At 45.0% G+C, this 16476-nt stretch overlaps 1 protein-coding gene across 1 annotated transcript; it reads right to left on the reverse strand.

The window, feature by feature from the left end:
* Positions 1 to 6739: 6739 nt before the first annotated feature.
* Positions 6740 to 10753, reverse strand: LOC119699834 (cytochrome c oxidase assembly protein COX20, mitochondrial). The gene is made up of 4 exons (XM_038133829.1): positions 10481 to 10753; positions 8872 to 8986; positions 8669 to 8732; positions 6740 to 8204 (listed from the first exon to the last, which is right to left on the reverse strand). Exons 1-4 carry the CDS (start codon positions 10511 to 10513, stop codon positions 8063 to 8065), a joined length of 354 nt encoding a protein of 117 aa, XP_037989757.1. The 5' UTR covers positions 10514 to 10753; the 3' UTR covers positions 6740 to 8062.
* Between the last annotated feature and the right edge of the window lie 5723 nt (positions 10754 to 16476).

The following is a 16476-nucleotide window of genomic DNA, read 5'->3' on the forward strand; positions in this document are numbered from 1 at the left end:
GTGACTTGATATGCAAGTGTTACTTTAGAGCAAGTTTTTGTTATCTCTTCTGGTTTAGTAGACAGTCTTTCATCTACAGAGTACTTTTGGTCCTAGAAGTCAATAAAATCAAAACTATGGGTAAGACATAGAGATGGGGGAAAGAAATTAGTAAGTCTCAAAGGAGGTATTTACTTGTAATATCTTTTTCTGAAAGAAGTGACACTTGGGATTTGCTCACATTTGGGGTTTGCTGAAACACTTGGGCTTTGCTGAGAAACAAGAGTGAGAAAAGTTGAGCTTCCAGAGGTGAGTCCACATGCAGCATCACATGCAGGTTGTGAGCAGCAGGGCTTTGTACCCAAAGCCTGGCACCTCCACATGCTGCACCCTTTGTCTTCTCTGCTATGTGTTCCCTGCTGCTATGTGTTCCCTGCTGCTGCCAGAGCACCTACAGTGCTGTGGGGCCTCCCACCCAGCCTGGGAGCACTGCACTGGAGAGAACAATTCCTGAAGGCAAAAAGGGATGCTCTTCAAAAAGGCTGTCCTCTGCATGGCACCGGCTTTTCCTGCCTTGGGTTTGCAGATTCTCTGTGTCTCTGTAGGCTGTAGAATCTGAGATTTGCTTCCGGATGTGGAGACAATCCTCCCACTTGTGGCAGGACTGGCACCTGTGCTCAGGTCAGCTGGGGCTTTGTCTAGAGACGCTTGAAAACCTGCAAAGGGTGGAAATTACATGGCCTTTCTGGGCTGCCCAGTGCACTGCCCTCAGAGTAAGCCAGGCCTCTCCTCCTGCCTAGCCTGGAGTCCTCAAGCGGGAGTTGGTGGCTGTTGCCCCTGCCCCATCTCCTGCAGCTATCAGATGTTTGGCTCCATTTTCTAACAGACTTGCAGATAATACTTGGCTCTTATTAGTTCACCCCACAGACTAAATCCAGCTCCTTCCACTGTCTTTCCAGAGGGCAGGCCTTGAGCTCCATGCACACCTTAGGAGCTCATCACTGGAGTCTCTAGTTTTTCAACATCCTTGTTGAGCAAGAAGCCCAAAGCTGGGCAGCAATATTAGATGCACTGCTCAGCAGTGTCAGTACTGGTGGGTAAGTGCATCTCTGCATCCACTGACCACATATCTCCTGATGGAGCCCAGACTGCAGGCTGACTTCTTTGCAGAGAGAACACTCTCCTGGCCCACATTCAACTTGGCAGCCACTGTAAGTCTCATCCTCTTCAGCAGGGCTGTGATTCAGCTAGCTGCCTCCCAGCCTCTAGTGGACACTCCATTAGGCAAGCATCTGCTCTATAAAACAACAACAACAATAAAATCTAATCTATTGTTAAATAGTGAAACAAGCACCTCAAAAAGAAACATTAGTTGTAAATTACTTGCGCAAATTAAATGTCTTATGTGTTTACCCTGTTCAGTCTGAGACCTTGGAGAAAGCAGCTGTGATAGTTCAGTAAGAACTACTTCAATACTTAAGTATCAGCGAACATAACATTTAAATGTCACCATCTGGGTATTTGGATCCCAGACCTAGGATATTCCATCAATCACACCTTTTGCATGTACTTGCCTACCCCTTTGATACAAGGAGAAGTATCTCCTGCGTGGAGCAGAGCCCACCAAGCATCACACCAGCTGCCAAAGCTCGAGATGACTGGCTGGTTCCCGCATGTGGCTGCAATAGGAGCTGCTTCCTCCAAAGGAAAGGAGGTGGGAGCAATCACTGTGATCCAGTGCTCCAGTCCGCACGGCTGCACGCTGAGCCCAGCCCTGCTTGGCACTGAGAAAACGCCACAGTCTGCTTAGCGATGGAGAAGGTGGTGGAGGCCGGGAGACACTTCCTGAAAATCAGCGGCTCCCGGACATTCCTGGGAGGGGGCTGCTGCTGCTGCTGCTGCTTCAGCGGCTGCGTTGGCACAGCCCCAGGATATTTATGCGCCTCCACAGCCTGGCAGCCGGCCAGCCCCTTTTTATTTTTTTTCTTTTAAGGAAACACCCGCAGAAAGGAAATGAGAGACTCCAACCGTTTCTTTCTGCAGATTCTGCTGCAGACAAGGAAGACAAGTTTTCAGGAATGATCTTGTTTTTATAGGTAACTTACTGCCTTGAAAGGTCCATTATTTACCACGTACAAGTATCCTTCTCTAGTTCCAGAACAAACCAGGGAAGATTACTGCGCTGAAAGCAACTGGAAGGCTGGTGGGGGAAGGGAGGGAGTGCATGGGCTCCTCCTTGTATGGTGGCTGTATTCCAGTTAGCATGGATCCCACAGGAGGCCGTCAGTGGAGGGACGGTGACGCCGCTATATCATTACCTAAACCCCTCTGAATTTTTTCCTGTTTGGTGCCATACGAGGAGTGCGTGACTTCACACGGAGCTGTGGTTTGTGGCATCTCACAGCATTCCTGAAGCGTGGGGAGTGTGGCTGCACGTGTGCGTCCACACAGCCATGTGCGGGGGCATCCCTCGCTCTGCTGGAACCGAGCAGTGCTCCCAGGGAGCAGCTTCCTGGCCATCTGGTCGGTGGCTACTCTGTGACCCACTTAGGTGCTCTCGAGATAAGTCCCTTGGAGAGCACAGGTGTGGGTGAGAGAGACGTACGGACTGGGGTGTGGTGTCCCCAGTAAAAGGATGAAGGATGATAGAGAAATTTCTGAGTAGAAATGAATGCTGACTGGCTTTCGGGGAGGAGAGGGCTGTTGTACTTCTTAAGTGGGTGTAAGAAGCCCTCTATGTACTGGTTCAAGGGGACCTAGTGAGGTTTAGGTAGAAAAGGCTGAGCTCTTTTTATCCAGCTGGGAGTCTCAGTAGGCAGTAATGGAAGGATATGACACTGGGATACTATCAGAGCTAAGAAACCGAGTCAAACAAGTTCCATCATGGCCTCCCAGTGCTGCCTCAGGACAGCCCTCAAGGGCTTTAAATATTGGATGAAAGCATTATCAGCACGGCATATAACAATCACTGGTAGCTCCAGATTTCTTTGGGGGAGTCTGAACAGGGTACTTTCCTCTGTATTTTGAGGAAGAGGCTGTCAGAATTTTTTTTTGCTCTGTATTTGCTCTGTGAAGGACTCCTCCAACAGCCATTTGTGGAAATGTATCAGCCCAATAATAAACATGTTATTGGCTTTTCATCTTCAGAGATATTGCCACTATCTCAGCCAGAGCCTGAGCATTTCCTGAAAGGGAGGGGTATTATCTTCCCTTTAATTACTCAAGTAACATAACAAAGAGCAATGGCAGGTGGGCTGCATCTCTCATCCTGTTTCCACAGCATCTGTGCAGTGTCACAGCGATGACACGGTGGAGAAAGATCTCTCACTGTGGCCACCTGGCAAAAGTAAAGGTGGTAAGAACTCTTGACCTGGATGACAGAAAGCATGAATATTAGCCAGAGCTGTAAAGCTTGTAAGTGAACTCCGAAGACCTGCCATGCATGTATGTGCAGGATTGAAGACCAAGATGTGTCATGGATAACAGCATGCTGTGAGCACCATAGTTATCACAAGCCATTTGCCATCAATAGGAGATGAGGATCTGTTGTCTAGGGAGAAAACTCACACTGGCTGAGAGCACACCTGCTGCTCTTTGTTACAGCATTTGACAAAATAAACAAGGAGTTTAAAAAATATGCAAAGCATGTGCTTCCTCCTCCTCTCCAGAGCAGGAAAAGGGGGAATCTTTTTTTCTGTTCAGCAGATCACCATTCTGTACAATCTGGGTATTTTTGGAGCTGTGGCCAGTCTAAAGAGACAGATCCCTGCCGTGGTAATTGTCCACTCCCATGGTACATTTTAGGTACTGCCAGAAGGCTCCTGGCATGTTCAGGAGAGTTGAGGGGTTTGACGCACTCTTGCTCATGACAGATGACAGAAGCTGGCAGGATTAAAATAGCCTCAGAACAAACTGCTCTTAATCTTGAAAACAAGCAGACATAAGGATGCTGTGACCTATTCCTGCAGGAACAGGCAGACCCCCTGTTGGATGGCTCTCAGGCAAATTATGAACTCAAGCAGAAAAAAAACAAAGGAGTGTGTGAAAAAGAGGGGACCTACCCTTAGTCAGGGTGCTGTTAGCCATGAACAAAAGTCTGAGTTTTCCTCAAACTGTCATCCAAGGTTCTACCTCTCATTACCCTCCTCCTCCACCACCGTTTGAAGGTTTAGCAGCTGTACGTGCTTAATGTAATATTTTCATTTTAAATGTAAGAAAGTTATCTGATCCAAGGCCTTGAGCCACATTGACTAAAACTCGGTTCCACTTCTGATATGGAGTTAGTTCTTGGTTCTTCACTTATGGGGAAAGAAAAATCAAATTATCATCTTCTTGAGCATCTGAATATACTGTAAAACTTTGTTTTGATCAGTTTTCCAAGGCAAGAACAATGTATTTGTTTCAAGAGTTAAATGGAGCAAGCAAACAACTTCATGGGTAACCACTGAGCTCTTGAGCTAAACGTCTGGATAGGAACAAGAGAAGTATGGGAATTAGTCTACTAAGCTGGAGAAAATATTTTGCTTGGGAGCTCATTACAGCTGAATTCACACAGTACTTCATTGTTACCTGGATTGCTTATACCAGAAATAACAAATGTACTTCCTCCAGACCCAAATAAAAAACCCTACCAAAAGCCAGGCTCAGTGACAGGAGATGACCTTTCCTTTGCAGCACTCAAGGACTTGGGGTGGGCGGTGACACACAAAGAGTCTGGAAGGCTGCAAAATGCAGAGAGGGCCAACATTTCCCTAAAATCTCTGCTTGGGTAAAGAGGTAAATGACAACTTTGGGATGGCAGCTGTAATTGCACGTGCTGTCACCTTCAGAAAAGTTCCTGGGTTTTGAGCCTGTTGCATCTGTCAATGGGTGAAGAAGGACCTGTGAGAGGCAGCAAAGGCACCTGATCACACACAGCTCTGGGAACGGGGCTGGCAATTAACCTTAGATCTCCAGGTCTCAGCCTGGTGCCTCCCACAGCAACTTCCTTTCCCGAAGGACCCAGAGGACGCACCTTGCACGAGTGGCTTCTGGCCGCTGCCGGAATCCCAGGTGTGCGCTCCTGCTGGAGGAGGCTGCAAATGCCTTTTCCCAGAGTATCGCTACTGTGGGGAACAGGAAGAGAAAGGTGTGGAGGAGCAATGGGGCCATAAACCCATCTCCCTATTTTGCTGGTGGTTTAGGTTGCTTTAAGGAAGGATTTCCCTAACTTCAGGGATAAAAACTGCTTGTCAGTCACGTCTCAGTAACCAAGTAAGGTAACTGTTGGCAAAATAAACAGGGTTTTAACAACTTACGGTTTCAAGTTGCTATACTTCATTCTCTCCCTTTTTATGGTTTATTCTGAGGGGGCTGAAAACCAAACATCTTAAAAATTACTTCTTCTTTTCTATCCTGGTAACTGTCTGGTTAAGTTTTAATTTAGGCAAAGCAAAGCAAACACTCTCATATCTGTCATTAGCTGCAATTCTTTTACATTTCAAGTCTGACAATAAAATACAGAGGTGTGCTACACATTTTCACCAATGACTTAAGATTTATGAAATTAGCAGTAACAAATAAATAGGGATACAAGTGACTAATTAAAAAATTAGTTATGTTGTTGTTTTCAAATGTCAGAATTACTTAAATAACAGAATTTTTTTGTTTTCTTGTCAATGTATCCCAATTTATGACAACTAATAGCTTTGAGATTTTTTGTTTCACCCTGTCTCTCACTCTTTAATTTGGCTAACCCATCAGTCACTTTAATTCACTCTCCATAGCTGGCATGGAAACAGCTGGATCCAGCACTTTGAGGAATTAAGCCAGACTTTTTCCCCTCCATGTTTGACCATGAGCATTCTTCCCCCTGCTGTTGCAGGCCCCCCTTCCACACCAATGGAGTCTTGCTCACTGCTTCCTTGTCTTATATCCCTGCCCTTCCCAATTTGGCAAAGGCCTCGACTTTCAGTTAATTCCACCTCAAGTTTTAGTAAATACTGAAGCTCCGATGTGCTGGCCAGGCTTCCCGCACACTACATCTTCCCCAGTTTTTCTGTGAACATCTGGCATGCTCATTTTACCCTCTGCACAGTGAAGCAAAAGTATGAGATGAGTTATCTATGCAATGCAGATACATCTAGCATTTCAGTTACTGCTAAAACTGTGGTTAAGCTGCTATTGGGCTAATATCCTTAAATACAATAACTTATACCAACACCAATTAATACCAGAGAGGATTTAATGCTGCAATTTTCCCCAGATTTTTTTTTACTTGCACAGTATCATAATGCTGCTTCTACTTTCTCACCAGTCACAGTATTTGTGTGTTTTGAAGGATGCCATTATGCACATGCTAACTTCTTCCCCATCAGCACAAAACACCCTTCACTTCTCTCTCTACAACTGCCCTTTGCCAAAGAGTAAATTTTCATCCCTGTGCTTTTGTTGCCTAAACCTCCCAGCTGACCTATGACCTCACAGCCAAAAGACGCCCTGCTTAGGTTGCACTTTCTTTTCTTAGGTCAGGTAGGAAAAAACTCAACCATGTATTAAAACAGGAGCTTGTTAAGACCAGCTTCATGGCTCGCTCAGTTTCCCACTGCTGCTCCAAGGGCTTTACGAAGCAACAGCTTCCACCCCAAGGAGGAAAAGCCTCACGTGTCCCCTCGGCCCCCCATCCATTACAGAACCAAGGGAAACATTTCTCTCTTCTGAATTAGCTACTTCTCAGTTTGGAATTTGCAGTGAGGACAGGAAGCGTTTGATTGCATTAATCCTTCTGAAGACTTTTAATATAAAATATTGAAGTCAATGTCCTCAATAAAATTTATCTTTGTTTCCTTCAGAACAAACATGAGGAACAGAGGGGCAAAAAGGAATTAAGAGTACATACGTTTGTTTTCTTCTTCTAAGGTAGCCCACAGAGGGTAAAAGTTTAGCAAACAGCATGTTTGTTTAGTGCTCTTAAGTATATTTCCAAATAAGTAAGTGGAGCAATACTGCTGTTTACATCTGGATTTTCAAACCTCCCTTCACCAATGTGAGTTAATAACAGATCACAAACTCTCTCAGACTAAGTACAGGGTGGGGGAAAAGGACTGTTTTTGCTTGGTGACATGCCTTTAGAAAGTGCTTATAGCATAATAAACCATAAATCATTATATGAAAAAATAAAAACATTGTGTCACTCGTGCAGGCAGAAGCAAGCGAGTGATGCCATCATTCATCTTTTTACCAATATGCTATTAGACCTATCACTGTATTTCCAAATAAGATGGTTTCCTGACATTAAGTACTGATTTTTCTTTTAACTGAAAAACCACTGTAGAACATGCCTTTAAAGAAAAAAAAAAAGAAAGAGAAAACAAGCATTGCTACTTACAAATAATGAAGATTATGATTCCACAAATAGTAGGGAAGAGTCTTAAGTAGCAAGATTTTTAATGAAGTAAAAAATTATTTAATTACATAGTTTAGACTGCTCTGAAGTGTGATTTTATTCATAGTTTCAAACAGAACAAAGATGGAAATCCTTCAGCTTCACAATATATGCAAGTTATCTGGTTATCCTGCAGCTGAAATCTTACAAAGGCTGCTGACTATCACCCCCACTTTGCACAAGTATAACTCACTTTGCACAAGCAAAGCCTTCTCCTAACTGTTCAAATATTCCTGTTTCACAAACAGCACTGTTAATAATAGCACTGAAGGACACATTTACTCAACAGGTGGTGGAAATATTTTCCTGTATTTAAATGAGATGTGATTACAACTTTGCTAAAACAAGCCACACTCTGTTTATAATGGAAGTTAAAGCAGTCCCAAATCACTATCGTTAATCCTCTGAGAGCCTGAAGAGAACACACCAGCTCCCAGATGTTTAACGGGACGTCATTCCAAATGTGTGCAGTCACATACATGAAACAAAGCAAGGCTTGTACCGACTTAACAGATTCACTGTGAATGTTCTGCTCAGATTTGCTAGGAAAACCATGATTTACCAGTTTTAGACACCTCACAGGCTTGCAGTGTAGACTGACTTTTTTTTTGGACCACCTTTTCCCAAAGATGTATGAAACCACAACTCTTCCGGAGCAACCTATGAATCGCTTCTTTCACTGCCAGTTTGTTTCTTTTCTGGATCAAGATAACTGCCTTCAAATAAAATTCTGTTTTTCATTCCTTCTTTAAGCATTCTTTGCCGGATCCTTTGCTGGGCCAAGTTGTACCTGCAGTAAAACCTAGAGGAGGGGAAGAAAAGGAAACACGATTCCCTGCTTTATATGAGTGGCAGTATGAAACCAGAGTCATTCAGGCAGCTAAAAAATTGCAACCACACTGCTAGAAAAATTAAGCACGCTGCCTTTGGAATTAGGACACAAGGATGGGGTATGAAAAGGAAAAAGAATTAAGAAAAATGGAAATAGGTGCAGGAGTTGATCACTTAGAACAGGAACTTAGGATAGAAACAATAGGAAGTATTTAAAATACATATAAACATAAAACATTCAAACACAATGAAATGTTTTCCTTTAAAGAAGGTAAGTATTTTGGGGAGAAGGAAGAGAACGCTTTGTTAGGCAGGTTTTTTAATTCGGTTTCAAAACCAACATGAAACACTGTTTCTGAAAACTGAAACACAGGGATCATGTTGTACAATTCAGTCAACATAGGCCTGTCAAAATTGAAGAAGCATTTTACATACCAGTATCCTAACATTGTGCAAATATAGCTACCAACTGCAACATCACAGGATCTTCTAACTCTACCTGAAAGAAAAACAAAAACTCTTCTGAAAAGTCAGAGAAAACAACTCTCATGATTTCCCATTATTAATAACACCTAACAGCAAACAGAAATTTTTTCTTGCAAATAAATATATAAAACTCAAAAGAAGTAAGTACTTACTAGTTGCTAAAAAATGTCCAAGACCCATAACTAAAGACCCCAAGGAGCCATAGAGTATTGATTCTCGCGCACATGGGATATTTTTAACATCGAGAAATCCCAGGAGTTTAAAGGACTGTAAGACAAAACAAAACAAAACAAAAAAAACCCCCCATAAATTTAAAAATCACTTCTGTATAAGTCTGTGATGCCAACTCAACTGTAAAACTGGCTTGTTATCTTAATAGTCAAGCATAACTACTTGAGAACTTACTGCATCCAGGGTTATAGATGACCAATAGTGAACAGGTACAGATATATCAGCAATGTTATTGGAAGAGTTAACTATTAATTTATATAATATAGTTTTGCACAAAACTGTTGATCCATCCTTTCCACTGCATATTACTAATGAACTATTTAATTTCTTAATTTTACATTCCCCAAAAAAGGAAGGGACAAGACCCTTAGGAATCCAGGATTTTTTGTTACATCACAACAAAGAAGGAAGTTGTTACATCACAACCGCATACAATCAAGTATGCAGTTAGTCGTGTCATGTAATTTTAGCACCTGAAGCAAGCAAATGTGCTTGAAAAAAGTTAACTTCCTGGAGAATAAGCATGTAGTAGAGAACCTAATACTGAATACTGATTAAAAATATTTATAAGCCACTAATTTATGACCTAACCCTACATCTAGGCAGGGGCTGGGCACATGGGTCAGGGTCAAGGCGGCTGCCCCTCAGTAACCCCTGAGTATTTTTCTGCTGTCAATCCTTTGGTCAGGGATGGTGTGAGAATACGTTTCAGTCTGTTGTGCTTAAATCATTAGAGCATGAAGATTCATGTGTGCAACTGTACCAAAATTCATCAAAGGTGATAGTTTATTTTGTTGTGAAGGTATTCCACTTGGTCGACGTAGATTTTGAAGACAGAGTACTACAGTGCTCAACTGCTCGTGGAGGGCTGACAACTCCGTGAGAGAAGTCATTGTGTCACTGTGGTAATGGGGATGGAAAGAATGGAAATCCCCAGCGTTAGTTTTATCCATGTTCCCTAGGGACGGCCATCAGCTGTGCCTGTGTACAAGCGAGACAGAGAGGATGTGGTCTATGTTGGTCGAACCTCCTAATGAGTCATTTCAATTGCTCTCACATGGAAGAAGTCACTTGATATGTTGCTGTTGTTGGCTAAGAAGGTATCCCTGCTACATCCATGCAGCGTGATGCATCCTTTTAAAATAGCGTCTCACCTGTTGCCAGGCTGGGGCATCATTTGTTATGCCTCTGACCACTGCTGACCAGCGGCCTCACGAACCCTCCAGCCTCACAAGAGAAAGTCCCGCGGAGGGACCCGGGGGAGCACAACCCAAACCCCGCCCCGCCCACGGCCCCGCCGAGCCTCGGTTCTGCCGCGGCTTTCCGTGTATTGTTCCCGAGCTATTTCCTCGGGCCGTGAACGGCGGGGCGGCGGGGGGACGGTCACGGCTGCTCCGCAATGACCTCCCGTGTCCCCAGTGCCGCGGGCAGCCGTGTGCCGCGCAGCTCTTCCTCCTCCTCCTCCTCATGATCATCCTCATTCTCCTCCTGGCCCCTCGCCGCCCCCCCCCCCCCCCCGCCCTCCATTACCTTCCCCGGCTCAGAGTCGCCCTCGCCCGCCATGCCGCGGCAGCGCCTTCCCGCCCGCACCAGCGAGCCGGGGCTGCGCCCGCGTACAGAGCGGCGCCGAGGGGAGGCCGCTCCGCCCGCCCCGTCTCTATGGCGCCCGCGGAAGGGGCGGGGGCGGGCGCGCCGGCGCCATTTTAGGTCCCGGCGCTGAGCGAGTTTCCAGCGCGAATCCTTTGTTCGGCGAAATGGGTCACGGCGCGGGGGGCGCGCGCGCGCGCGGGCACGCGGCCGGGGGCGGGGCGGGGCGCCGGCCCTCAGCCCCGCCCTTCCGCCCCCGCCTCGCGCCGCCCGCCCGCCCCCCCTCCCCTCCCCGCCGCGGGCGCGCGCCTGAGCCGGGCGGGGCTGAGGGCGGCGCCGGGAATCCGCACGGCCCCGGGAATCCGCGTGGAGCCCGGCGGGAACACGCGGCCCAGCCGCGCTCCGGCGTACCGGGCGCCATAAGGCCTTGTGAGAGAGGCCCTACCGCGGTCGGGCTGATCCCGGCTGTTCAAAGCTAAAAAAGAAACGACGGGGCTGGGAGGTGCAGACGCGCTCAGTGGGCAGCACGTAGTGGGAGAAGGAGGTTGCGGGATCGTGTGCACCGTGGGCAGCCTGATGGATGTGGGGATGTGTATCCCCACCGCAGCTGGGGGAGAGCTGATTGTCAGGGGGAGCGTGCCGGGGTGCTGGCATGGGCCGAGGAAAAGATGACTTGTGCAGCTGGGCGAAAAGTCCCCGGGTGGCAGCGGGGATCAGGAGGTGGAGGAGAAGAATGGATTCAGAATTGCTTTGGAAAATGGCCTCCTGTGATGCCGTGCGGAACAGCATCGGGCACAACCCCAGCAGGTTCAGCCGGGGTAAGCCTGTGCTAAATCACTTGGACATGCTGGAAATTGCCCCTCAGGTGTGTTACTGTACCTGCAGTAAGGATGAGAAAAGATGAATAGTGCTAAGTGTCTTAGGACAGAGGTACGGTTCTCCAGGATACTGGAAAAATATATTTTGCCGCAAGAAAACATGGCTCTCCTTGCTAAGTAGTGAATTACAGGGCAGGTTCAATTTAGGGCCTTTTCTATCTTAGCAGTGAAGTATAACAAGGATGAGAGATGTGTAATACTGCTCTTTGATCTAAAAAATAGTGTGTCCTGACTTACAAGGCATATCTTCAGACCTTGTTAAATATTATTATGTGTTTAAGGTTTTTTTAATCCTATGCTAAATAAAATGGTCTTTTTCACACACTGAAATTTATGTCCATTTGGATTTTCTGTTACTACTTTTTTTCTTTCCTCCTTTTTGTGGGATTTTGGAAACAATGTACTTTCTCACAACCAATTTTCATGGTTCTGTACCTGAAAAGTGCTACTGCACATTTGCATGAGCTATTTTAAATCTCTTTAAATTGAGATTAGAAACAAATCTCAATCCTTCCCAACAGTCCCAATCTATCACTGTTTTGTCATTTTCCTAGACATTGCAGGCAGAGCTCTGAATTCACGGAACACTCTGATTCAGCATTTGCTATCCATTTTAAAAAGACCAGTAGGAGTCACTCAAATTGTGAGTAGTTTGGCCTTTTAAAAATTAATGTATATTATGTACATAGTGATGCAAACATATGACATTTGCTATATGATGCAAGAATGAAAATTATTTACCTAATCTGCCCTTGGAAATCCTTGTAATGTCCAGTTTTATTTTAGTTGGTTTAAAAATTAGAGCAGTGACAAATACTGAGGAATGTAGCAAGAAATCCCAAGAGAATGGTGACATGTCTGAGATTAACAAGGGCACAGTGGTGAAAAAGAAACACTGCTTTTCCTGCTAATGAGGTGGCCTGGCCTGCAGCAGCTCATATTTTGAAGGAAAAGAATGGAAGGATCTTTTTTGGTTTGAAAGAATTAAGATGGTGGAGAGCAAAGTACGCAAATAGAACCTCTTCTGTCTGATGGTCAGGAATAGGCTAAGGAGAAGTACATGATTTTCCCTGTGTGTTATTTATCCTTTTCCCAAATACCCAGATCACACAAATTACAGATCACACAAATTACCCAGATCACACTGCAATAAACAATACCATTCTATTTTTTTTCTCCCTCTCCTTGGTACTTGGTCATTACTCTGCTTTACTGCTGCACCTCACAGCTCTGCCTCTTGTCCTTCAGAAGCTGCTCCAAAATCAACCACTATTACCCTTTGTGGAGTTAGAAGTCCACAGGGCTGCTTGTCAGTGCTTCAGATGAATCTTCATAGATGCTGGAGCTGGAGCCTGCTTAGCTTAAGGAAGAGGGACACTTGGCATGGCCTGAAGCATGCATCCATCTTTCTCTTGTGTCCCTTAGGGACCTGAGATTCCAGGGTGTGCAGAGGGCACAGGGTGATGTCCTCCAGCACTTGAGGAGGGCTCTTGAAGTGTGGGCCTCATACTTCCATTGCTTTTACCTTTGTGTGCTCTGAAGGCTCTGGGACTAGGGTCTTCTTTTTCACATCGTAGGTTCAAATAAAAATGAGGATAGCTACTTCTAGCTCACTGAAATGCAGGTTTTAGCCTGTAAGTTGATCAAGGAGGTTGAGGCTTTGTGAGCATGTGGTACTTTGTAAGGATGATCACACAGGGAATGTGAGAGCTGCTGGAATATGCCCACTGCATTGCCAGCGTGGCTTGCTGCAAGAGCTGGACCGACTTTTATTTAAACTCTTGGTATACCTGGCCCAGCAGAGGCACATCCCAGAGCATCTTCCACTGTATTCTGCCAGTGTGCATGCAGGGAAGGTGGTACAGCAAAACCCCTGTGTGCATGCCTCTCTGTCGCTGTCACTGTCCAGGAAAAATCCCCTTGCCCAGGATTTTCTCCTGGGGAGCTGAGAAGCCTCAGCTTCTCCTGTATTTTGCTGCTTTGGAATGTGGTTTGGAGATTGTTTCTCCAACATGTGAATTGTTTTTACTTAGTGACCAATCACCATCAGCTGTGTTGGACTCGGAGGAGTCAGTCACGAGTTTTTCATTATCATTCTTGTTAAGCCTTCTGTAGGTATCCTTTCTCTATTCTTTAGTATAGTTTTAGTATAGCATTCTATAATATAATATAATATAATATAATATAATATAATATAATATAATATAATATAATATAATATAATATAATATAATATAATATAATATAATATAATAATGTCATATTATAGAATGTCATATTACAGAATGTTATATTATATTATATAATAATAAATCAGCCTTCTGAGAACATGGAGTCAGATTCATCATTCCTCCCTCCGCCTGGGGGAGGGTCTCTGAAAATACCATACCTCTCTCCATTAGCAGGGACACTGTGCTGTTTCTGGAAGCCAGGCATCTTGTATAGGCAAGTTTGGAATTGCTGCCTTGAATTTCTGACCCTAAAGGACACAACTGAGATATCTAAACATTCTTGTTTCCTTAATGACATTGACTGGAGCTGGCGACCCTTGGCAGACCTGCCTATGCGTGGTCAGTTCTATCCATCATAGTGTGCTGATTGCCACTTGCTCTCAGCTGTTTGAACTTTTCCTGTATTTATGCAGTTCTTATTTTTATTAGCACTGGTCAATGAAGGGTACCATCCTTAGCTGTATGCCTTTCCAACGCGAAATTGACAGTTGGTCAATGGTTTAGATTGGTCTTTGACAGCATCTTTTTTCTCTCACCCTTCACCTCTCTGTTTAAAGGTTAGGCCAGGCAAAACTCTTGTCAGTCCAGGAGCAGGAAAGAGGCCAGCGTGTACAGGACACAAAGCAGCAGACAGAGAGTGCTCACGTCACAACAGTGCAGACAGGAACCTGGCTCACTGACTTCTCCAGTGCTTATTTCCTTCATCAGAAGACTTCACTGAGGGGTCTGATCCCTACATACATGGGTCTTGTCACTTCTGACACAATTATGTGTGTACTCCCTAGAAGAATGAAACCATCACACAAGGGTGGAATTTCCTACCTTAAGCACCTCTTGGCCATGTAAGTTATTCCTATACTACAGGGTGTTTATGTAGCCTTGTGGAAAAGCAACAGCCTGCAAAAGCTGGGACAGCCTGTCCTAAGAAATAGAAATACATTTATTAGAGGGTGTGGATGACAACTCCTTTAGGTTGATGGCCACCATGGACAGATAACTAAATTTCCTGGTGAATTCAGCATCTCCCAAGGGCTGCATGCTCTGCCCAGGATGTTTGCAAAGGCTCTCCTGGTCTGTCCGTGACAGTTGTTACTGGCAAGCAGAGGCTGTTCATATCAATAGAGACCTATTCATATCCATAGAGACCAGCTTAAACTGTTCTAAGGTGGGCTGCTGACACCTGAGGTGGTCCAGGCTTTCCTTCTCTTTGCTGTGCAATCCTGCCTTCTCTGTATCACCAGCTGTGCCGCCTGATGCAGCTGAAAGTTAGCATTACACAAAAAGCTGCTTCCTGGCCCTGATGTGGGGGCAAACAGGCTGCTTTTTTGAGAGCAGTGCTGACTTAAATCAAATGCCTCAAGAAGTTGCTCTGTTGAAGGTGTTTGGAAGCTAGCAGGCCATTGGGTTCCTGGGCTAGCAGCTGAATCACGCCTTAAGGCAAATTTTGGAGATGTCCAGCTGGGCTTTGTCTTCATGGTCACCCTGAAGCTACTTAAATAGCAGTGAAGCATTTCCTTGTAACCATGTGCCATTTTGTAAGCCATGAAAGCAAGGGCTACTTAGAATTGCCAGAAGTCATGAAGAGGATGATTATTCCACTCATGTCCTCAGTTGCCTTGAGGGTGTTTGTCCTTCCAGAGAAGAACATTATATTACTGACTGCAAGTGTGTAGGAATAATGTGTTCTGGGGTGACGTATTTCTGAGCTGCACTTGCAGCCCAGAAAGCCCACTGTATCCTGGACTGTATCAAAAGAAGAGTAGCCAGTAGGTTGAATTCTAATCTACTCTGCTCTCGTGACACCCCAACTGCAGTGCTGCATCTAACTCTGGGGTCCTCAGCACAGGAAAAGGCATGGATCTGTTGGAGTGAGCCTGAAGGAGGGCTGCAAAGATGCTCAGAAGGCTGGAGCACCTCTATGGACACGCCCTGCGGGAGCTGGAGTTTTTCAGCCTGAAGAAGAGGAGGCTCTGGGCACATCTTATAGCAGCCTTCCAGTAACTAAAGGGAGCCTGCAAGAGAGCTGGAGGGGAACCTTCTGGCAGGACCTGTTGTGATAGGACAAGGAGTGATGACTTTAGACTGTATGAGGGTAGATTTAGATTGGATATTAGGAAGAAATTATTCCCTACGAGAGTGGTGAGGCACTGGAACAGGTTGCCCAGAGAGGTGGTGGATGCCCTATCCCTGAAAACATTCAAATTCAGACTGGATGGGGCTGAGCAACCTGATCTAATTGAAGATGCTCCTCCTCATTGCAGGGGGGTTGGATTAGATGATCTTTAGTATCCCTTCCAACCCAAGATACTCTATGATTCTGTGATGATTTTTGGGGGGGTGATAAACGGTTATTATGATGGCTGCAGAGATACTGTGCTGTAGGTTGTGTCAGAGTAACCCTTGTGGGGTCAGGGCAGGCACGAGGAGTGTGTGCAGGCTGCTTGTTGCCAAGGCAGTCAGCAACCACGTTCGTGCGATTGAATTTTAAAAAAACCCTTTTTTCCCCCTAAGCATTAATGTTAATGCAAATTAACTTTCAACTGCATGACAGTTTTATTCTGGGTTAGCTTTGCTGATTGTTTCTGTAGGTTGACTTTGCCTAACTTATTCCTAACTGCTGGTACAAACGATCTTTTCATCTGCAGCACATAAGAGATTTTAATTCAATGTACTCCTCTGAAAGCCAAAGAAATAAGGGCAGGCTTCTAATAGCTTTATTTTTTTCTGCCAGATCTTTTAATCTCTTTATGTTATTTAGGCACTTGATTCAAAAATGAAGAGGGTTTTATATTAAAAAAGGCAGCTTATATAAAACATAAGGGTTATAATT

Source organism: Motacilla alba, chromosome 3 (assembly GCF_015832195.1).
Source record: "Motacilla alba alba isolate MOTALB_02 chromosome 3, Motacilla_alba_V1.0_pri, whole genome shotgun sequence".
Taxonomy (NCBI): Eukaryota; Metazoa; Chordata; class Aves; order Passeriformes; family Motacillidae; genus Motacilla; species Motacilla alba.